The sequence below is a fragment of the Anomaloglossus baeobatrachus genome, chromosome 6, assembly GCF_048569485.1.
Source record: "Anomaloglossus baeobatrachus isolate aAnoBae1 chromosome 6, aAnoBae1.hap1, whole genome shotgun sequence".
Lineage (NCBI taxonomy): Eukaryota > Metazoa > Chordata > Amphibia > Anura > Aromobatidae > Anomaloglossus > Anomaloglossus baeobatrachus.
In genome coordinates, this window is record NC_134358.1 from 116,933,761 (window position 1) to 116,958,639 (window position 24,879).

Sequence of the window (24,879 nt, forward strand, 5' to 3'; positions counted from 1 at the left end):
TGAGTAGTAAAATGTAGTTTAGTCTCCTATTTTCAGCAGGTATTGGCTTCCTTTATTATTTCTGGTATATTTTGCTTTCTAGGTTGTTTTATTTATACAGTACATCATATGAATATCTTTACATTTTTGAATGAGCTTAAAAGCTAACGCTGAAGGAATGGCTTCCCGTAAGAGGCCAATTAGTGGTCACCATGAAGAAGAAGCTACAAAAAACATTGAAGCGAGTAGACCCAAAGCTGCAGCCCCTGAGGATGACCACTGCATAGTGGATTGAACCGCTATGTTCTGGTTCTGTCCATTTTTTGTATCCATATTCCAATAATGCTGTAATCGGTTGATTGGTTACTAGACTGATCTGGTATTGATTACCCATCCTATAGATAGGTCTATAATTACTAAGTAGTTGACCACCATTTAAACTCCATATGGATTTCCGTTCCTGTATACTGATGGTTATCACTCTGATAGTCACACATCACAGAGCATAGTACAGAATATTAAAGCTGCGTACAGTTTAACATTGATACTGTACATCATTTTTATATCATGTTAAATGTAACTGCATAGTTAAACTGGCTGCCTGTGAAGCACAAAGACGTGAATCTCTGCAGCGTCTATATTTAGTGTTTTAAAATACGCATATTCCCAGGGAGAACAATTTCCAGTTTTAATAACAGGATAGACAAAATTCAACTTTGCAGGATTTCAGTGAAAAAAATCTTTTGCGCACACTCAGATCAAATGTATGCTCCGTGGAGAAAAAGGAATTGCAATGAGGTTAGTGGCACTGCTTTGTAACTGTGTATGTGACCCTGAATATATCGCAATCGAGGTGTTATTGTATACTATTCTTACTATTATGTAGCAACAACATAAACTGTGAGTGAATATTAAAACCGGTACACTACCATAAATAAAGCAGAGATGTTTATCGCAATATCATCAAGAGAACAGATGACTGGATCCTAGTTTTTTTTATAATATTTGAGTTCATTTGCTTTATACTTCATATTGTAGAAGGATCAATGATTGATAACATATATTGCCTCAGGTAGTGGCTCAGTAACTTCTCTCTATAATTTATGAGAGGTGATTCAACATAGTAATGGACATAATTGCTGGGTTACTTGCTGCTCCATTTTGCAGCGGGGATATACAAGTGCATCTCAATAAATTAGAATATCATCAAAAAGTTAATTTATTTCAGTAATTCAATACAAAAAGAGAAACATATATTATGTAGAGTCATTACACACAGATTGATCTATTTCAAGTGTTTATTTCTGTTAATATTGATGATTATGGCTTTCAGCCAATGAAAACCCAAAAATCATTATCTCCGGAAATTAGAATATTTACCACAAAACACCTGCAAAGGCTTCCTAAGCATTTAAAATAGTCCCTTAGTCTGGTTCAGTAGGTTACACAATCATGGGGAAGACTGCTGACTTGACAGATGTCCAGAAGGCAGTCATTGATACACTCCACAAGGAGGGTAAGCCACAAAAGGTAATTGCTATAGAAGCTGGCTGTTCACAGCATGCTGTAACCAAGCATATTAATGGAAAGTTGAGTGGAAGGAAAAAATGTGGTAGAAAAAGGTGCACAAGCAACCAGAATAACCTTGACACCAGTCTTGATAGGATTGTTAAGAAAAGGCCATTCAAAACTTTGGAGGAGATTCACAAGGAGTGGACTGCTGCTGAAGTCAGTGCTTCAAGAGCCACCGCACACAGACATATCGAGTACATGATTAGCCACAAAGATAGGGCAGAAACAGGACCTCATTCTTTATTCATCGGGTCACTCCCACATAAGACACTAGTAACCATAACTCAACCCTTCTGGGAGTTTAAAGACCCATAAATAATTAACACCATTATATTATAGTAAATACAGAAACTGTTTTATATTTAATTAATTTTTATTACTACAAAAAATATAAAAAACAGTTTATTATATTAAAATTGAATATAAATGCAGTTTATACAATAATCCAACCATATCAAGCACATAATTCCAAAAAGGAGAGACAGGATAGAAGTGGGGACACCAGTAAAAAGCCCAAAGAGGGAAGGAAAACAGACATCAGAGCCTACACCTGACCCAATTAAATTATGGGCAAAAATGCACGTAATATAGCGTGTCTGGAGTAAGTGCACAATATTTGGGGCCCCCGAAGAAGATTACCTTGAAACGTGCGTCGGGCTTGGGTTGGGACCTGACATCTGAGCCTCACAATCCACTAACATGGGTAAGCCTGGAGTCTGCTGCACTTAATCCATTGCTGTAACGAACGGGCACTTCTGATTGATTCCACTGCTTGAGCGCCATCTAGTGTCTGTTTGTGGAACAGCAGGGACTTTCTATTTAGATTTTCAAATATTGTGCACTTACTCCAGACACGCTATATTACGTGCATTTTTGCCCATAATTTAATTGGGTCAGGTGTAGGCTCTGATGTCTGTTTTCCTTCCCTCTTTGGGCTTTTTACTGGTGTCCCCACTTCTATCCTGTCTCTCCTTTTTGGAATTATGTGCTTGATATGGTTGGATTATTGTATAAACTGCATTTATATTCAATTTTAATATAATAAACTGTTTTTTATATTTTTTGTAGTAATAAAAATTAATTAAATATAAAACAGTTTCTGTATTTACTATAATATAATGGTGTTAATTATTTATGGGTCTTTAAACTCCCAGAAGGGTTGAGTTATGGTTACTAATATCGAGTACATGGGCTACAAGTATCGCATTCCTTGTGTCAAGTCACTCATAACTAATAGATAACACCAGAAGCAACTTACCTGGGCCAAGGAGAGAAAAAAACTGGTCTATTGCTCAGTGGTCCAAGGTGTTGTTTTCAGATGAAAGTAAATGTTGCATTTCATTTGGAAATCAAGGTCCGAGAGTCTGGAGGAAGAGTGGAGAGGCCACAATCCAAGCTGCTTGAGGTCTAGGGTGAAGTTTCCACAATCAGTGATGGTTTGGAGAGCCATGTCATCTGCTGGTGTAGGACCACTGTGCTTTATCAAGACCAAAGTCAGTGCAGCCATTTACCAGGACATTTTAGAGCACTTCATGCTTCCCTCTGCCGACAAGCTTTTTGGAAGATGGAAATTTCACTTACCAGCAGGACTTGGCACCTGTCCACACTGCCAAAAGTACCAATACCTGGTTTAATAACCTCCACATCACTGTGCTTGATTGGCCAGCAAACTTGACTGACCGATTTTTCGGTGTGTGTTTTATCACTTTACTTACGGGTTAATCATGAAAGCTGTCTCATAGATGCTGCCATGATTAAGCCTGGACTTAAATGGCAGCGATCCGCTGCTATTTAACTCCTTATTACCTGGATTGCCACCACATCACGGCAATCTGGAAGAGCTCAAAAGTCCCGGGGCGGCTGCGGGCTGATATTCTCGGCTGCGGGAGGGGGCATTAGCCATGGCCCTCGCCCTCCGCCACTGTGTGTTTACCTCGGCTGGATGGTAAAAATATGGCGGAGCCCGCATTTTTTTTATTTTTATATGTCTGTTTGATTTCTATGTGTATTCTATATGTCTGTGTGTGAGTGTGATGTGTGTGTGTGTTCTATGTCTGTGTGATGTGTGTGTGTGTGTGTGTTTACTCTCTGCTCCGCTTCCTCTTCCTGTCATAAGGACATCACTTCCCTGCAAAACGCAGGGCAGTGATGAACATTATGTCCCGAAAACGCGAAATCCCGCAGGGAATAACGCAGGAAAACGCAATGAACTGCACAGAATTTGCTGCCTGCGTTATTCCCTGCGGGATTACACGATTACATTGCAGTCAATGGAGTGAAATCCCGCAGCTACCTGCGGAAAAGAAGTGACATGCAATTGTTTTTGCTGCGGAAATCCCGCAGCAAAACATGCAGCTGTCAAAATCCGCATAGTGTGCACTGCATTTTTTTTTCCCATAGGATTTGCTGGTGAATCACTGCAGAGATGTTATGAACAATTTATGCAGCGAAACATGCAGCAAAACCACAGGAAATCCGCGGCAAAAACCGGCAAGTGCGCACAGGGCCTTAGGGCTTACATTCTACAGGAGAGATGACCTCACTGACCATAAAAGCTTACACTCTATAGAACAGTGAAGGTGAGGATTCTGCTGACCGTAACAGCTTACACTATACAGGAAATAGAAAGGACCCTGCTGAGCATAAGGACTTACTATACAGGAAAGAGAGAGGACCCTGTCGATCATAAGACCTTGCACATTACCGGAAAGATACTGTAAGTCCCTGCTGATGATAAGAGCTCACACTCTACAGGAAAGAGAGAGGACTCATTAATCATAAGGGCTTACATTCTACAGGAAAGCAAGAGGACCTTGCTAACCATCAGAGTTTACACTCTCCATGAGAGAGAGAGGATGCTGCTGAGCATAAGAGCTTATACACTACAAGAGAGAAGAGGACCCCACTGAGAACAAGAGCTAACATTCTAAAGGAGAGAAAGGCCCTGACTGATTATATGAGCTTACACTTTACAAGAGAGAGCAAGCGGACCCTGCTGACCATAAGAGTTTACATTCTACAGGAGAGACAGGCCTTGACTGACCATTAGAGCTTACACTTTACAGGAAAGAGAGAGAGAGAGAGGATTCTGCTGACCATAAGAGATTACACTTAATGATGAGTAAGCATGTTTGCCATTGCTCGATACTCAATTGAGCATCGTGGAGCTCAGGTACACTCAGTGCTTGGCCAAGTCTCGTGGGTGCTCGGATGTGTCGTTCATGAAACATCGAACACAAAATGCAGGCAAAACACAGTGAATGATGCGGTCTGGCACCCCAGTGAAAGCCATTTGCAGTCTCTGGATGTCTTTCCTGGGGGTAAAACCCTGTGCCTCCCTCCCCTGGAAATGCTCTGTTTATGACTGGCTGTATGTTGGCAGAGAGTCGAACTGGTGAACCATTGACTCCCATTACATTTGTTACTCGAGTTAAGCCTGTTCAAGTTTCTGACATGTTCAACTCAAGTAAAGAGCAGTCATGCATAGTAGTGTTCACTCATCTTTACTTACATTCTACAGAAGAGCGAGAGAACCCCACTGATCATAAGAGCTTACACTCTACAGGAAAGAGAGGACCATGCTGACCATAAGAGTTTATATTCTACAAGAGAGATAGAACCCCACTGATCATAAGACCTTATACTCTGCAGGAAAGCAAAACTTAACAAGTGACTCTTGAGATGGATTACGAGGGGGGATCCAATGAGGGGGATAGGGCTTTCCAGCTTATGCGGCCCACTGAAATCCCATGTGTCAGCCATCGAGAGCACAGCTTCACTACTTAACAGTGGGGAGCGGGACCCCGACAGCTTCAAGCATAGGGGTCACAACGAACACTAAAATATGGTCCATGGAGGCAAGGTACAGATCATCAGCAATACCAAAGGGAGCGGACTCCCAGACGGGCTCCCCTAAAGGGGCAGTGGCACCCAGAGACTTGGTTTATCTTTGTGTCAGAGTCTGCTTTGCAGTTGAAGCACTACCAACACTACCTGAGTGAGTACGCTGTCCTCCCCTGCTTCCAATCTGCACCACGCTCCCCTACACCTCCATCCTCCAGAGTCCCGGGCCCTCCCCTACCCATGGAGGGAAAGTCATATGGCTGCACCACTCCATCTCCCCTGGGTACTCCCATCGGCAGCGGCGGTACTCCCCTTACCGCGAACTACGGGTGGCGTCATGAACTCTTATCCCCTGTAAATACCCCCTTTACATTTGAAGTGGTCGCGAGCCCCCGGGTCCGGAGACCCTCGAGCCACAGCAACCCCCCGGATCCGAGCGGTTCGACCGCTGTAGGGGTGGCACACAGGGCATAATGGGGTGGCCTGCACTGCAATGCAAAATGACGTTAACCTGCTCTCTAAAGCTTTAGCCGTGTGGCAAATGATACTGGGCAACTTTCTTGTTTTGAACCACGCATTGAATCTCAAAATATCTGAATTTGCGTACAAATGTGAATTTCAGGAAATTTGACTCAAACTTAATTCACTACAAATCCATCCGCTCATCTCGAAGCTCTACCTCACCAGACTTTGCCCTAATGTGTTTTGTCTGGAATATTCCTTAAAAATTAGCTAAAATTAAGAATCTTGTTATACCTGCACATCTGTGTGCTCTTTTCTCTATACTTTAGGCCCTGTATGTAAGCCGAGCTGCAGATGCCACATAGTCTCTGTAATATTTTTTAGATGCAATAGACATTTTTGTCCAGATGGTAAAAATGCTTTTATAAAAAAAATATATAATTTAGTGTAGATATTGCAGCTTTTCAGGTTTACATTCCCAGCAAAGGATAATTTGTATGATAATATATTCAGAATCTTAAAAGCTCCGTATATTGATTCAAAGTAAGAGGCGATAGTGGAGAGAACGCGGAGGGGGAATGCTGTTTGTAGAGTAATATATTTCTGTAGAGGGTTGACTGGCACGAGACTTTACGGCAACCCTGTTCTGTTCTGTTCCCCATAACAGCGGGAACATGTGCAGCATTTATTCTGCAGTAGCCTGAGGAAAGTAATTGAGTAAGTATTGCCAGTGTCTGGGGTGCATTGAATCAGGTCTTCTCGGAGGTAGCTGTGCACAAGCCAGCCTTTTTTCATTCAGCTAAAAGCCTTACAATCTAATCTTTGGAAATGACTTTTTATGTGCCGCAGTGTAATTCACATCTTGAAAATCCTCTCCTAAGTTCACTTGCCTAAGCAAAATGCTGCTATTACTTCTTTTATTCCCTGCTTGTTCAAGAAATGACATGCTATAAAGAAATATGGAGCCGAAGGCTTAATTCAGCATTTTATATCACTGTTTAATATGGATCTGTTAACATTACTCCTACGAATCAGCTCCACTACTTTCTTTTTATAATACAGGGGCCATAAATGAGAATTATATGATAATATTTATTGATATATACAGTAAGGAAATTAAAATGTATATCATGCCTCATAAATTAATGTAATTGACTGTCTAATGATAAACTACTGTAAAGGAAATTCCAACGTTTGGACCCAACTTGATGCCTAATGATAGAACATCATCATTGACAGTCATGTCCTAAGTATCTGATTTATAGGGTGGTCTATATATCAATGTTTTCCCTCAGGTAAAAGCAGCAGTAAATCTCAGGTTGGGATATATGGAATTGTCTGTTTTACAGCCTCACTGTGGACAGTGATGTACTAATCAAGCAGGGGTCTCCATATCCAACATCAAAAACATCATCCTCATATATGATGCTGTTGAGTTTGGGCCTAGAGATCCCTCACCAGCTTAGACATTGCGCTACGTGGAACTCAAATATGTGGAACCAGCCTATGGTTGTATTCCCATGTTTCAATCATAACACAGATTTTACAACAGCGCTGTGAAATGTGAAAAATGCCTATATGGGTGGATTCAGACGACCGTATCAATCTATGTTAACAACATCTGAACTGACAGAGGGAAAGATGGAGTGAGGGGCCACAGAAATCTGGGCCCAACATGCACCTCTGGAATAATACCAAGAATAAAAGTGGTAATAGGTAGTGACTCAAAGAGCAATTATAAACCTATAGAAAGTGAGTCAGAGATCCACCAAGATTGAATGCAAAAGTATAATTTATTAAATACATATTAATATAAACAACAACAACAAAAGGGTGCTCAAAGAGGAATCCAAGATAAGGGGGACATCATAACACAGGACACATATATATCAACAGGGTGGGTATAAAGTGCACATGCAAATAGCAGCAACAACGTATAGCAGCAGGATATATAGTATATGTAATGGAGAGAGGTATTACCAACCCACCGCTGAGGGTAAAGTGCAAGAAGGAGATAGAGTTCAACCGGAGAGCAAAAAAATTTTTTGCATCATAAGGTTGAGAGCTTACCCATAGTTCCCTGTGTGTCCAGTGATATGAGTCCCACCAAGACCCCTACGCGCGTTTCGCGTGGGCTTCTTCCGGTTGAACTCTATCTCCTTCTTGCACTTTACCTTCAGCGGTGGGTTGGTAATACCTCTCTCCATTACATATACTATATATCCTGCTGCTATACGTTGTTGCTGCTATTTGCATGTGCACTTTATACCCACCCTGTTGATATATATGTGTCCTGTGTTATGATGTCCCCCTTATCTTGGATTCCTCTTTGAGCACCCTTTTGTTGTTGTTGTTTATATTAATATGTATTTAATAAATTATACTTTTGCATTCAATCTTGGTGGATCTCTGACTCACTTTCTATAGGTTTATGACCGTATAAATCTGTCCAAGAAGGGGCCACAATATTTGGAGCAGTTATCCTTATTCATATTTTTCGGAATTTGGTGTGCAGCTTTCACTTCATATAGATTGTGCATATTTTGACTAGCACCCTGTTCCCATTTACAATGGTGTTCCAGCAGTCTATTTGATTGTTGGACATGTAAACAACCCTTGAGCAGCATGTATCAGGCAGTGGCTCTATGAATTCCATGTATGTTACACTCTGAAACACTGCAGCCTTTTAGGGTACCTTCACACTTTAGCGATGCAGCAGCGATCCGACCAGCGATCTGACCTGGTCAGGATCGCTGCTGCGTCGCTACATGGTTGCTGGTGAGCTGTCAAACAGGCAGATCTCACCAGCGACCAGTGACCAGCCCCCAGCCAGCAGCGACGTGCAAGCGACGCTGCGCTTGCACGGAGCCAGCGTCTGGAAGCTGCAGACACTGGTAACTAAGGTAAACATCGGGTATGGTTACCCAATGTTTACCTTAGTTACCAGCGCACACCGCTTAGCTTAGCGTGTGCAGGGAGCAGGAGCCGGCACTGGCAGCGTGAGAGCTGCGGAGGCTGGTAATGAAGGTAACTATCGGGTAACCACCTTGGTTACCCAATGTTTACCTTGGTTACAGCTTACCGCAGCTACCAGACGCCGGCTCCTGCTCCCTGCACATGCAGTTGTTGCTCTCTCGCTGTCACACACAGCGATGTGTGCTTATCAGCGGGAGAGCAACAATAAAAAAACGAACCAGGGCTGTGTGTAACGAGCAGCGATCTCACAGCAGGGGCCAGATCGCTGCTCAGTGTCACACACAGCGAGATCACTAATGAGGTCACAAAAACCGTGACTCAGCAGCGATCTCAGCAGCGATCTCGCTGTGTGTGAAGTACACCTTAGAGAAAAGCATACTTTTAATAGCTGCCGGACTGAGCCTTGCTGTAGACCAGTTGGTCAGGTGGGTACCAGGTGGCTTCTCTATGCTGCCAGCCCGAGATTGACAGGTTTCTGCCTTTGTGCCTGTATATGCAGAGACCTATCAATCCAGAATAGTGGGCAGGGATAAGCTGTTGTTTCCACTCAATGAGTGATTTATCTGCAGGAGATTATCACTGCCTGGACTCATGTGCCTACTAGATCGGGAACAACCCTAGGACTGATTAGCAGATTATAGTCACTATTCAATGTACACAGAAAGCTGTGCTGTGGACAGGATTAGTTTCCTGAGCTCTGCTACATGCTACATATAATTCTGATTGTGTCCCAGCTGTTGCACCCAGTAAACTCAGTGATACATTGTTGGAATCAGCATCTCTTTTTCTACATTAAGCTGCTCTCAGATGAGGTAGTAAAAACCTGCTCACAAATTCCTATTAACCTCTGTTATAAAGCACTGCAGATTTGTCACAGGGCAGAATGTGAATATTTCAGTATTTTAATTATTGGGTAATGAAAGTTTATTACATATGTCCATTTCTATTACTTTACTGTTTAGAACATTAATAATTCAATAACGATCTCTCCTTCACTCCCCACATTCGTTCACTTGCTCGTTCTTGTCAATTCCACCTCAAAAACATCTCAAGAATTCACCTTTACTTACCGTTGACTCTGCAAAAACCCTTACTGTCGCTCTCATTCATTCTCGCCTGGATTATTGCAATTCTTTACTAATTGATATCCCTGTTACTAAACTTTCCCCTCTCCAATCCATTCTGAATGCCGCAGCCAGGATCATTTTCCTCTGCAACCGCTTCACTGATGCCTCTGCTCTTTGCCAGTCATTGCACTGGTTGCCCATCCGCTACAGAATCCAACATAAACTCATCACTCTCACTCACAAAGCTCTCCACGCTTCTGCACCACCCTACATCTCCTCCCTCATCTCTGTCTATCACCCCACCCGTGCCCTCCGCTCTGCTAATGACCTAAGACTGACATCCTCAACAATTCAAACCTCCCACTCTCGTCTTCAAGATTTCTCACAAGCTGCGCCTATGCTCTGGAACACACTACCAAAAGCATTCCGATTAATTGCCGACATCCACACCTTCAAGCGGGCCCTAAAAACGCATTTCTTTAGACTAGCCTATCACCTCTCTGCCCTAATCTAATCTAGTCCCTTTCTGCCCTTCCTAAAAAAACTAAAATTTAATTCTTGTCCCCTGTACCTGTATAAATTCTGGCCGATGACAGGTTCATGCAGCTGCTTTTAAATCCCCTATTAAATCGATGGCTGGACCATATATGACAAGCTTTTCCCCCACCTCCATTCACCTTTTGTGCCTCCCCTATTTCCTCATAGACTGTAAGCTTACGAGCAGGGACCTCACTCCTCCTGGTATCTTAATTTTGTTATTTTGTATTGTCTCATATTGTCTGTACATGTCTCCTCTGAATTGTAAAGCGCTGCTGAATATGTTGGCGCTATAGAAATAAAACTTATAATTATTATTCATAACTATACAAAAAGTTACATTATTATTAAACTACACATTTGCCCAAATAACATTATTCTCCATGTCAATGATCATTAGATTGTGAATGTTGACAATCTCAATCTCTTTTATGCTCGCATCCAACTGTTCCGCCAATAAAAAAAAGATACGTCGTATTGCAGAACAGTTCCATGCAAATTGTAGGCTACATCTTGGCCAAGAGCAGCTAGGAGATAAAGACTGACTTGTTGTTTTCTAATATTTATTTTTTATTTGTAGAGTGTTGAGCATTGACAGGTCTCTTACAAAGCTATGGAGCAAGCTTCTGAAGCATCCACTACACAACTATTATTCCATTATGGAAAACGCTTCTTGTTTAATATAAATGACAACATGTATATTGTTTTGACGACTGATATAAGGGTTGGATGTGCCCTAATGTTCTTTCTTTGCTATAATCCTTATTTTCGGTGTCAGATTCTGACTGACATGATCTATTATTTCCTTCTTTTCCAGATGCACTTTGAGTGTCACCCTTGAACAGGCTCTTATTCTTGCTCGAAGTCACGGACTGCCTCCCCGATACATCATGCAAGCAACAGATGTCATGAGAAAACAGGTTTGTTAGACATTCAATCAACTGATCAACAATAACTCCCCGCTGATAATTAATTCCCAGATTGCCATGCCAGCTTCATCTAAGTAAGGAGCTGTCCATCACCAAAAAAGCCGCTCTGACATCAAAGGCACACCTGCTCACTTTCAGATACAAAACGATATTTTTTAATATCAGTACATATTTCTCAAGTAATACTGTTGTATGATTTGTTATGAGAATGCCCCTTCACTTGTCTTGTGGCATCCATTATATCGGTTTGGTTTTAAAGGCACATAGGGGCCAAAAGATAGGGGCAAAAAAAAGTAAAAAAATAGAAGAGGTGGATTATTTTTGTGAAGTTGAGAATAGTGATGAGTGAATGTATTCGTTACTATTTTCTATTCGCAGTACAGTATGATACTCGGGCTATTCGTTATATTGTGAGTAATGGTGTATTCGCTTCGCTATATTTGGATGTCCCACCCAGCCGTTTTGGCGCCTGATGTGCAGCCAATAAACATGCAGGGCTTCTTAACCAATCACAGTAATGCCGTAGCCATCTGAGTTGTGACATTACTGTGATTAGCTGGTTGCTCAGCGTCAAAGGGTCTATAAAAGATCTTCCGCCACCATTTTGCACACATTGCGTCCGAAGCCTGCATAGTATCAGCGTAGGCATAGAGCGTGCAGCTGCTAGGGAGAGTGTAGGCCTCTTAACACAAAAAGCCCTTTTCAATGTTGCCTGCAGCGTAGGTCAGTGAAGCATTTGGAGGGCCACATTTCCGAGCAGGGACAGTGTTTAAAGCAGTGTGTGTGTGTCACTACCTCCATGGTACCACCAGAAACCAGAATACAATAGCTCTTTTAAGAGCTGATAGCACTAAATAAAGTCACAGCAGGGAGGGAATAGATTGTGGATTAGGTAGGGAATCTGTCACACTGTACTCTAAAGCTGGGTTTACACACTGCAACATCTCAAACGACATCGCTGTAACGTCACCGGTTTTGTGACGCAATAGCGATGTTGTTTGCGATGTTGCAGTGTGTGAAACCTATCAGCGACCCGGCCCCTGCTGTGAAGTTGTAATCGTTACAAATCGTTCAGGACCATTCCTAGGTCCTTTGTTTCCCGCTGTGCAGCAAGCATCGCTGGAAAGTTTCAGTGTGTGAAAGACTTTGCAGCGACTTTGTTAGCAACTTCCCTTTCAAAAAGCTGCTTATCAACGTCCCCAACAACCAGCTAGGTCGCTCTGCAGGTCCGGATCGCTGTTGCATTGTTGGCCAGGTTTTCCTGTTTGACTGCTCACCAGCGACTTAACAGAGACTTAGGGAGGTCGCTGTTACGTCACAAAACCGGTGACGTTACAGCGATGTCCTTTGCGATGTTGCAGTGTGTAAACCCAGCTTAAGATGTACAATAGCTGTACAGTGCAGTAATGTGGGACTGAGAGGATTCCTGAAACTATCTGAGAAGGTAGTTAGCTGGTAAACCACTAGGGGGCGTAAAAGTGGAGGAAACGTATGAGCAGGGAATTCCCTAGCAGAGGTAATACTAGTCAAGCCCACCAGATGGCAGTAGAATCGTCAGAAAGCCGTGTCACAACATGAGGTCTTGTAAGTACACAAGGGCAAAGTCTAAACGTAGTCAGAGGGAAGCAAATAGTCAGTAGCCAGGAAATCAGAGCCTAGAAGCGAGGGGGAGTGGGAAGACAAGACAGAATAAAGGTAAACAGATAAGGAACGAACAGGGAGACAGCGGGAGAGACACTGATGGAAACAGACAACAGAGGAGGTTAACAGGTCAGGTGAACACGGAGGTCAGGAGGGGGCAGGGCAGACAACAGGTCACTCAAGAGCAGAACACAGCAGAGCCAGAAGTATCACTGGTGAAGTCCAAGAGAAACAGTGCCCTAATAAAGCAGCCTGACCTCCAGAACGAGGCAGAAAGGATTAACCCCTAACGTGACTTGCATCAGAAGTGAAACTAAATAAAAGGCTCAGCTCCAGCTGAGCCAGGAGTCAATCATGACAGAATCTGGACCTGTTTCCACAATATTTAGGGGTTCATAGCCTGACTTGTGGCATCCAGATCACCCACATTCATACGTTGCTAGTGGCTTTTGTAAATAATTACAAAGCAGGACTTTAGCAAGCAGTGCTGCCTGATACAGTAAAGCACTGTTCCTGTTTCCACAATAGTTAAGGCTTCACAGCCTGACTTGTGCTGTCTGTCCACATCAGCAACATTCGTACGTTGCTAGTAGCTTTCGCAAATAGTTACAAAGCAGGATTCTAGCAATCATTGCTGCCTGGTACAAGTACTCACTTGTAGTTTCTCCAAAATATATTTGGGGTCCAAGTTTGCTTGGCTTCGACTATCAACATCTGCAAATATGTCAGCAAAACCCAAAATGACAAATAAGGCAGTTCTTAACGGACAGGGACGTGGACGTGGGCGTGGTGTTGTCAGTAGTAAGTGACAAGGCAATGAATCTGTGTCAGGTCAGAAGAAACTTGATGCATCCACTATGTTCCTTGCTAAATTTCCCAGTCTGGAATGTAAAGATGGGTGGAAGCCAAGAGAGCGAGAGCAGATTTTGTCTTGGATGGCAGACAAGGCCTCTTCGCATTTGTCAAACAGCAACCAGCCTTCCACAACCACACAGTCTACAGGGGATTCACAGAAGGCTGGCCCATCCAGTCCTCAACCCGGTCCTCTTACCAAGTCCCTTCATTAGTCATAGGAGACATGACCCCAAGCTTTACCACTCTGAGGATATGTTTTGTATGTATCCTTTGGTTGGTTTTGGCCTCTTGCAGTGCAGCATTGAAGAGGGACGTGAGGAGGTGGCGTGCATTGATGCGCAAGTATTTGAGGACATATGGCCATAAGAAAGCCACTTTGAGGAACATGATTTATTGTCTCCAGTGGTGGAGGCTGATAATGATGATACACAATTGCCATCAGGTCAGCTTACAATCTCAAGTGGGAAGGAGGATGAGATGGAAGACGAGGTGGTCGATGAAGAGTCCACTGATCTGACCTAGACCGTTGACATGCATAGCCAGCACAGCAACAGAGAAAGACGGATATGTAGCACCAACACAGGCACCAAGGGATAGTGGTTTGCCCAGAGTGAGAAACTGGGTCAACTGTTTCTAAGAGCACCCCCACTGTGGGCCAAGTCAGGGCAAGGGGGCGTTCAGCTGCTGTCTGGAACTTTTTTTCTTAAAGTCCTTCTGAGAAAAACATTGTAATCTGTAGTATCTGCAATACCAAGTTGAGCAGAGGCCAGGGCAAAGGCAACCTAAGCCCCACAATTATATGGAACCACATGGCAGCCAAGCACCCTTGTAGGTGGGCAGAACACTAGGGTACCAAATTTGTATCTGCGGGTCAAACCACTGCCATGTCGCCTGTGCTACGTTCTTCACAATCTGCTGTCCAGGAAGCAGGCATTCATACATCCTGCCCACAAGGTGCAATTGCACAGACACAGCAATCATCAACCACATCCACTTCCTTGTCCAAGGGAAGCGTCCAGTTGTCCATGCCTGAGAACATGGAAAGGAAGCGTAAATACACAGCCACACACCGGCACAAAACCTAAACTCGTAGATTGCAAAATTGCTAGCCATGGAAATGTTGTTGTTGTGGGAACATAGTCTTTCCATGATCTCTTGGCTGTGGCTGCCCCACGATATCGTGTTCCCAGCCGCCACTATTTTGCCCATTGTAACATCCCCACATTAAGCAAGCAAGTGTTAAACAATCTCAACCATGCTCTGACCAATGCCGCAACCAGGAAGGTCCACCTAGCAACAGATACGTGGACAGGCTGTTGGGGACAGGGACAATGCATGTCTGTCACGACACACTGGGTGAACCTTGTGGAGGCTGGGACAAACTCAAAAACTGTAACATCACACATCCTACCCATGCCAAGAATAGTGGGCCCAACTTCTACTAGCGTTTCCACCTCATCATATGCCACTTCCTGTCTCCCCTCCTCCTCCTGCTCCTCATCCATATATAATGCCCCACTCCCCTGCATTTTGTAATCTGGCACCCTTTAGTTTTTCAATTGGCACTATAGGGTGCTTAGCCTTGTATTTAGCCAAAAAATAAATAAATAAGAAAACCGACGTGGGTTCCCCCCTATTTTTTTGTAGCCAGCTCGGGTAAAGCAGACGGCTGCAGCCAGCAGACCACAGCTGGCAGCTTCACCTTGGCTGTTAATCCAAAACAGAGGGCACCCCATGCTGTTATTTTACATTAAATAAATAATTTAAAGCAAAAAACACGGGGTCCCCCCAAATTGCATCACCAACCAAGGTAAGGCAGGCAGCTGTGGTCTGGTATTCTCAGACTAGGGAGGTCCATGCTTATTGGACCCTCCCCAACCTAAAAATAGCAGGCGGCAGCTGCCCCAGAAGTGGCGCATCCATTAGATGCACCAATCCTGGCGCTTCGTCCCCAGCTCATCCCATTGCCCTGGTGCGGTGGCAAACAGGGTAATATATAGGGATGATGTCAGCTGTGTAATGTCACCTGGCATCAAGCCCTGGCATTAGTGATGTCACGGCATCTATCAGATACCCAACATCAATAACCCAGTCAGTAATAAAAAATATAGACAACAAAAATTTTTTTTATTAGAAAACACACTCCCCAAAACATTCCCTCTTTCACCAATTTATTGAAAAGAAAACACAAATCTGGGTCCGGCGTAATCCAATAAGGAGGTCCCACAATGATCCATACCATACTCACTGTCCCAGTCATTGAAGAACATAATGTTCCCAATTGGCTGGGAGAGCAGTGCAGTGATCTGAGCTAACATCATCAGGTCAGGCCAGGTCATTGCATAACGAGTGCCAACGTTATGAGATTAGCTGAGTTCATTACCTGCAGTGATGAACACCGCTGAACTTGTGGCATCAGCGCTCGTCACCGAGTTTCATGGCCGCTGCGTTCTCACTCGAGCTGCCCCATGAGCCTGTGACGTCACTGCTAGTCACAGTCTCAGGCTGTCCGCGAGACTTGATGTGAGAACGCTGCATCATGGAAGTCGGTGACTAGTGCTGACATCACAAGTTCAGCGGAGATTATCACAGCAGGTAATGATCTGAGCTAACCTCCTGATATTGGCGCTCATCATGACACAGCTGCTCGCACACTGCTGTGTAAGTCCCTGCAGGGCTGGCCAGGGCAGTGCGACATAGACTGCAGGGGCACCGATAGACTGTAGCCACATGGAAGTTCTTCCGTTTGGCTTCAGGGGATCCCAGAAACCATATGAGTCAGAAATGCATGAAAGCATATTCTCCAGGCTCTCCCTATTCAGTTTTATCACTTTCCCATCCACTTCAGCCTTTTCCTCAGGTCCCCAGACCTCTTTGTTGGGTCCAGCAGAAAATTACTTGCATTTCCCATTGACTCACATTGTACTCGCTATTTAGAACAAATATGCGAGTATTACAAAGTACTCGTTACGAGTATAGCGATTACAAATATTACGGTACTCGTTCATCTCTAGTTGAGAACCATCCATTCTGTATGATGTGGGCATATTATGGCAGGGGACAATAGCAATGTAGAGAGGATAGAATAACCATTCATTTTATGATGCATTAGAAGGAATGATATATGTTTTTTTATTTTTTCCCCTTTATTATAGGGAGGGAATAAAAAATGTTTTATTCCTGAAATCTGTTTGCATTTAGGGGCATTTTAGTGGCAGGGAAATAATAATCTCAGTTATCATATTCCCTAAATTGAGACCAAATAGTTACCATTCAAATGAAAGGCCAAGCAATATATGGACGTCTTTCTGCCAGAATGAAGGCCACTGTGTGGTTGAGTTGACATTATAGAGGAGCGTCCTGGGTCTTATGGGCCATATGTAAGAGTTTTTTGTGATGAAACAGCTCCAATGTAATGACTACTAGCACTGGTAGACTCTGCTTTAACTAAAAAAAATTATTTGATTTATTTGTCGAGCTAATATGAACCTAATGTAAAACCACAAAGAAAATCGATTTTTAACATTTTATAAAGTCATTTAGCATCCAATTAACTTTAACCCTAATCCTGGCTCTGCCTGTGGAGTTTCCTCTATCCATGGCGATTTAATTTGACATTTAGTGTTTTATATTAGAAAACTGTTTGAAATTCTTTGGAAAAGACATCCTGCTGACATCAGCACTTATTGTAATGGATACCCCACTAATGCAATTTTTGGCAATGTCTTTTAGCACTGATGATATAATCAATAGTCTTGGCTTTGATCAAAACATACTTCAGTAAGTCTATTTTAAAAGCAGCAAAGCTTTCGGACATTTATATTTTAGTAGAGTTTAACTGGGTAACTTAATTACTAGAAAACGTCATCTATATATCCTGAATGAAGCCACAAAACAACCAGGAAATCATTAGAATTGCAAGAAGAGCGTGTAACGCAGGCTATTTCTTTTTCTTTTCCACTCTAAACTATCCATACTTCTAATACCTAAGCGCTTTACTCTAAGCAGTACCAGCCCTTTATTATAGGCTCAGTGTCCCCTAACAATGTCAGCCACAGAAATTTCCAATCATACCTTCCAAAGGACTACTATGGGAGCATCATTCTCCAGGCGCCTTACAGCATCTCCTTGAATGTCCCAGTCAGTTGCTGTTTCAGGTTCCTTTACTTAAATATTTATTTCCACAAATGCATTTTTTTTTGCTGTCAGTCAGTGCCGGGGGCTTGCTTACAGCTACCGGTCACTATTCACTGAGCGATGACTGAAACCATGTTGGCTCCACCCATATGGCGGGAAGTTGAACGCTGTTGGAAGGAATAAAGTTAATTTCCTCCTAACAGCGGGGCTCTGTGTGGGTGTTGGGAAGGTTCAGAATGCTATTAACCTGAAAATTAACCCCGTATCTGCAGCTTAATAGCATTTTTTTCACATGACAGGTTCACTTTAATGTTTATTTTGTGTCATCGCCACTTAATATGGACCATATGATGCCACTCCGAGGGGCTGCTGATAAGTCTTTGGCTTTACCCAGAAGGAAACGAGATAGGATGATGAAACTTTACATTTATTCCACATACTCTCACTGATGTTAACACACTTCTTACATCGGTATTCCAAGTTCTGTAAGTCTAGCAAAAAGAAGGATTTCGGTTGTGCCTCAGACCAAGCATCCGGTAGCAGCCATGGCATCAGAAATGGTGCGAAATTTGGTACTCTTGAGGTGTTTCTTCAGGTTTGGAAACAGATGATAGTTGGAGGGAGCTAGATCTGGTGAATACATTGGGTGGTCAACCAGCTGAAAGAACAGCTCTGCCAGTTTTGCCGTGCTCGCTTGTGCAGTGTGAGTGGAGTTGTTGTCTTGCAGGAACAAGATTCCTTTGGACAGCTTGTTGCACCTTTTGGCCTTCAGAGCTGCCTTCAATTGGTCCAAAGGTTCAATGTAATACCTTGCATTGATGGTGGAACCCTTTTGAAGGTAGGCCACTAGTAGCACGCCCTCCTTATCCCAGAACGCAGACACCATCACCTTAGTGGCTGATTTTTGCACCCTGAACTTCTTTAGACAAGGAGAACCACTGTGCCTCCACTCTTTTGACTGCTCCTTGTTTTCAAGGTTATACAAATAAATCCAGGTCTCATTCATAGTGACCAGTCGATCCAGTCAGTTCTTATCAGTCTGGAAACGCTGACAAATGGACCAGGAAGTTTCCACTCTCTGATCTGTTGTCAAACATTTGGGGACCTACTTTACGGATAGCTTCCTCATGTCCAAATGTTCATGGATAATGACACAAACATGTTCACGGGAAATCCCCATGATATCTGCTATTGCTTTAGCTGAAATTCGTTGATTTTCCAGTATGAGACTGTGCACAGCACCGATGATCCCTGGAACAACAACTACTCTTGGTCGTCCAGGATGTTCCTTATCATTGGTGCTGAAGTGGCCTGTTTAAAATTTGGCAACCCAGTTCTTAACTGTGGAATATGAAGGGCATTGATCCCCCAATGTGTGCGACATATCACCATGAATATTCTTCGTGGATTTTCCTTGCAGAACAAAACAAGAATTTTATCACTCCTCTGCTCTCAGTTGCTATGAATATTGCATTAGACTCCGACATTTTGTTTTCCCGTGTGCACAGATCACTGTTGCCATAAGCAACAAACACAGCATTTTGAAAACATCTATTAGACACATAAGGGTTTCATGTGTTGTAATCGTTACCATAGAAACAAAAAAGATCACAAAGCCAAAGAATTATCAGCAGCCCCTCTTAACGTGTGCAACTCTGCATTACTGTGCTGCTTCAGTAACTTTTTTTTAGCTGCAAGTAATTATTATTACAAAGCATCCTTTGTGATATCAGTACATGTCACACCTCTTATTGGTTGTTCTCGTCTGTTATGTCACTGACATTACATTATATCACCAACTCTGTGACATCACCTGCAGTGGTGCCTTAGAGGCGAACCACCAGCCTATAATTGTGGAAAGTAGACACAGATGCTGACTAGCAAGAATAGACGGCATCAGACACTTGTAGAGACGGCTCAGCTATTTATCCCCCAACGTACAGTTATGTCATTTAGCAATCAAGGGCTAAAAGAAGCATTCTCCTGAAAAATTTTGATTTCTTAATCCCTTAGCAATATTTTGGTTAATCAATGGACATGAGTTCAAATATTTACCGACCAGCGTCACCCTGATATTAGTGCCGTATCTGAGAGAGGATCAAAATATCGCTGATATCACAAGTCAGAATTTTTTTAAAATTTTTCGTTATATACCAGTAGTCACACCAGAGTGGCTTCCAGATCAGAATAGGTAAAATGGTCCATTAGATGAGGTTCCAGCACCAACAAAAGGAAATTCTAAACAATGACATTTATTGTATACAATAAAACCATAGTAGGGAGGTACAAAAAAAGGTTAAAAATAGATAGGATCCAAAATTATGAATAAGGGTTGCTTCAACCTGAAACACGTAAGCTTATGGACCTTATCTAGTTTTTATCTATTATTTCTGTTAGTTTTTAGGCTCATAGTAAAAAGCTAAACTTGTACCAGATAACCCCTTTTATTCATGCCCATGAAGACCAGTAAATAAGTAATACCCATACTGGGGGTATTATACATGCAATTTAGCTGAATACGACCCGAATAATTGAGGTTTATATTAAATTAAACTTAATGGTAGTTGGTAGCAATGCATTATAAATTGCAAATCTACTATTTTAGTGCCTAGTACATTGTGCCCAGACACATGCCCTGTTACTAAAGCTCTTTACTACAGTAATGGGAAACATGTGGACGCTTCGGGCCACCATTCCAGACTTGAGTAACATGTGTCACACAGTGCTTTGCATGGATGTCTGTGAGAGTTTGCTTTCGATAACCAGGATGATGCAGTTTCTGTTTTCTTGGGAAATCTTCTTCATGGCTGCTCCTCGATTCAAACCAATGATCTTTTGCTTAGGAATCAACCTAATAACACAATGAACCATTAGTAAATGTGAGAACAGGTTGTAATTTGTAGTATACAGGAAGAAAAAGATTTTTCCACACCAAGAGCAAAAAAGTAACACTGCAGTGACATGACAACAATCTGCACATGCTAAATAGTTGCAAGTTAAATTTATGTATGAGATAACCAAGATGATTGTCTATAAAATGAAGTTATAAACATTGCTACTCTTTTGATCATCAGTGTATTTCACCTTGAGGCCCCATATAGTAATAATATCACACAGTAATGATGTCCTATAATTCTGGCCTCCATAAATTAATAATGTCATCTGTGACGCCCTGGGCAAGCCAGGGGTCACAGGTCACAACACCACACGCACCCCACATTCCCTGCAGGTACACACTAGGTCAAAACACAAATCCTTGTTGCCTTCCTCCAGGGGCTGGTGTCCACACCAGGGGGTGGGCCAAGCGGTTGGCTCTGCCCACCGAGGAGTTCACAGCCCTGGAGGCGGGAGGAACCAGGCAGATAGAGTTTGGAGGAGGAAGTGGAAGGAGTGGAAGTTGAAGTCTAGCTGAGGGCTAGAGTGCAGTTGAGCTCAGGCAGAGCTAGAGATAGAAGTGGAAGTTCAAAGTGAGAGGAAGTGGTAGAGGAGCTAAAGGAAAAGCAACAGAGAAAGTGACAGAAAGAAGCCTGAAGTTAGTCCGGGTGTGTGCCCTGGACTGAGACAGCAAGGTTGGCAGACGGCGGTGACCGTCTGCAGGCGAGACTGATTGGAGGTTGCCGAAAGGACCGTGGACGGGTGGTGACCCAGCGGTACCGGAGCGGTATACGAAGATTAGTCAGCACCAGGGCAGGGGCCTTTCGGATCCCGGCAAGGCTAGGAGTCGCCGAATTTGCCAAATCCGTCAGTGAAGGGGACGACTGTCTCCCAACAACCAAGTCCCGTTTGAAGGCAACAGTCCAACTGTTAAGGGGAGACACCGCCACCGCCAAGGCACCAGTTTCCCAGGGCCAGCGCCTGCTGGCAAGAGTGGAGCTCCTCCGGCTCATATCTAAGCTGGGGAGCGGGTTACCGGTGGGAACCCATCGCTACCAAACAACAACACATAGGTGCAGGGAAGAGACCGTCACCGTCAACTGCAGGGGATATCAGCAGCGCAACCGTCTGAGGGACCCGTCCAACCAGCCGTTTGTTTACCGAGAACTGTGTCGTGTTTACTGGCTGAGTGAGTACCTCCGTGCCGTGCGGCACAGCGCTGCCCCTGCGCCCCTGCACCTCCACAGGCCCCATAGCCCGCCTGTCCACCATCCAACACCCCATCACTGGGCCCCGGGATCACCAACCCCTACCCACGGAGGGGCAACACAACAACTGCCTGCTCCACACCATCACTCCCGGGATCCCCAGCCAGAGCAGCGGTGGTGTACATTCAATCACCACAACCGTGGGTGGCGTCACGGACAATAAACTATCCCAAAAGACCAATTCCCCTTTTCACTCACGGGCGAGGAGCGCCGCTCGAGTCCCCGGGATCCGGCCCATCGCTCGAGCCACCGAGCAGCGGCAGGCCGCAGCAGCCGCGGCAGCCGGACCCGAGCAGCAGTGGGAGAGCGCGGCGTCCCCTCCTCCGCCCGCGACACATCCAATTCTAACCATCCTAAATTAATAATGTCCTCCATGTATGGCTCCCTTCAGTACTACTGCCCTCCTATATGGCCCTAAGGGGCCCTTTGCACACTACGACATCGCAAGCTGATGCTGCAATGCCGTGCGCGATAGTCCCCGCCCCCGTCGCAGCTGCGATATCATGGAGATAGTGTTCGCTACGCCAGCTTCACATGCACTCACCTGCCCTGCGACGTTGCTCTGGCCGGCAACCCGCCTCCTTATTAAGGGGGTGGGTCGTGCGGCGTCATAGGGACGTCACACGGCAGACAGCCAATAGAAGCGGAGGGGCGGAGATGAGCGGGACGTAAACATCCTGCCCCACTCCTTCCTTCCGCAGAGCCGGCGTGTGACGCGGTGACGCAGGTAGGAGATGTTCCTCACTCCTGCGGCTTCTCACACAGCGATGTGTGCTGCCGCAGGAACGAGGAACAACATTGTACCGTCGCTGCTGCCAAATAATGGAAATGTTGGACCCTACACCGATGATACGATAATGACGCTTTTGCGCTTGTTAATCATATCAAAAAGGATTTACACACTACGATATCGACTGCGACACCGGATATGCGTCACTTTCGATTTGACCCCACCGATATTGCACCTGCGATGTCGTAGTGTGCAAAGCCCGCCTAAGTGTACCCCCCACAATCTGCTTCCACAATGCTCTAGCACTATTAAATAAAAATAAATAACTAAATCAAACAAACAAACATACATGCATGCCAAGCGGCTGCAGGCACTGTAATAAAGTCACACCTGCACTATGTTGCAAGCCCTGCCTGTGACGTTGATGTGATGGTAGAGTGCTCTGCAGCTGGAGGCCTCTGATTGGCCCTTAGCGGTACAGAATATGTGGGTCAGGGAGCAGAGGCTCTCTGCTCTGCAATACCATAGTTCATGTGTAAGTTTCCAGTTGAAAATAGGGCTGGTCCTTACTCACAGACGCAATCATTACAACACTGTTTCTAAGGCATTTTTTATTTTATGTGTAGTGGAAGACTTCTACAATTTTTTATAAACTTGAATTCCTCGATCTGATAAAAGTGTGCTCTTTTGCAGTATAATGATAATCATGGCTTGTACCTTATCTTGTTTTGGTTTGTTTTACATTGCAGGGAGCAAGGGTTCAGAACACTGCTAAGAATTTGGGTGTTAGGGACAGAACTCCAACATCTGCTCCAAGGTACAGTATAAAAGCAGAACTGTGATATGATATTTGCTTACATCAAACTGTACAAAAATGGCTGGGACCCATGAAAGTAAAATCATGGCTTTATGCATGCAACTAATGAAGATAAAATATTGATATATTCATCAGCTCCTGTGTCTTAGTGGAAATAATGAACAGTTCTTGAGCAAAAATTAGGACATTATAGTTGAGTTGTATCCTGTTGTCAATTGACTTCCATTGTACAGAAAATTGAAGCTTTCTCGATCCTGCCCTGCAACTGAACAGAAGAAAAGGAGTTTGCATTATTTTTGGGTCTAACTGCTATATGTGACAGAATTCTGGCGCAATTTGTACAATGTACTGTCTTTCATAAATTGTTTAATATTTCTGTTTCTATACACTTTCTGTGTCTTGTCCGACATTGGGGCATGACTTTTTGGAGAGTGATCATTGCTTAAATGTGACACTGTGCCCCAACTAGTAAGTAGTGTAAACAGGTGCACCAAAACGATCCAACAGCATGAACCACTTTAAGGCTATGTGCGCACTAGAAATGAGAAGTTTCTCAAGAAAATTTCTTGAGAAACTTCTGGGAGTGAAAGATTTCCGGACCTCCGGAAAAAATCCGCACCAAATCCGCATGCGGATTTGCCGCGGATTTGCCGCGGAATAGCCGCGGAATTGCCGCGATTTTCCCGCGGGTGGTTCCCTGCGGATTTTTGCAGGCTGTACTGCCGAAATCCGCAGGGTACCTGCGGAAATAATGGACATGTTCATTTTCTCAAGAAAGTTTCTCGAGAAATTCTTCTCAAGGAAATTTCTTGAGAAAAATCCGCACCAGTGCGCACAGCTATTTTTTTTTACCATAGGATTTGCTGGGAAATGTCTGCACAAAGATAGCAGACACTTCTCAAGAAATTTCCGCGGCAAATCTGCGGGTAAATCCGCGGGTAAAACGCACTAGTGCGCACATAGCCTAATACATTTTACTCATTTTAAAACAAGTCTGTTATCACAAATCAAATTGACTCATCAGACCAAACACAGATGGAAATCAAGTAGGTGGGAAGGTTCACTAAACTGGCCACGCCAAAGATGCACCAAGCTCCGATGCTTGCTTTGAACAGTCATTTTCTGCTCACAGAGTGCCTTTACAGGGAACAGGATTTGCCTGCTGATGTAGTGGTAATATGCAAGTAAATAG

The 24,879-nt window shown here is 43.8% G+C and overlaps 1 protein-coding gene across 1 annotated transcript in view; it reads left to right on the top strand.

Annotated features, from left to right (window-relative positions):
* PREX2 (phosphatidylinositol-3,4,5-trisphosphate dependent Rac exchange factor 2) overlaps nucleotides 1-24,879 on the top strand; it is a 582,180-nt gene that overhangs the window by 539,391 nt on the left and 17,910 nt on the right. Inside the window, exons 38-39 of the mRNA XM_075353190.1 lie at nucleotides 11,254-11,356; nucleotides 23,620-23,687. Coding sequence (XP_075209305.1) covers nucleotides 11,254-11,356; nucleotides 23,620-23,687 — 171 coding nt within the window. The remainder of the gene's footprint in view (nucleotides 1-11,253; nucleotides 11,357-23,619; nucleotides 23,688-24,879) is intronic.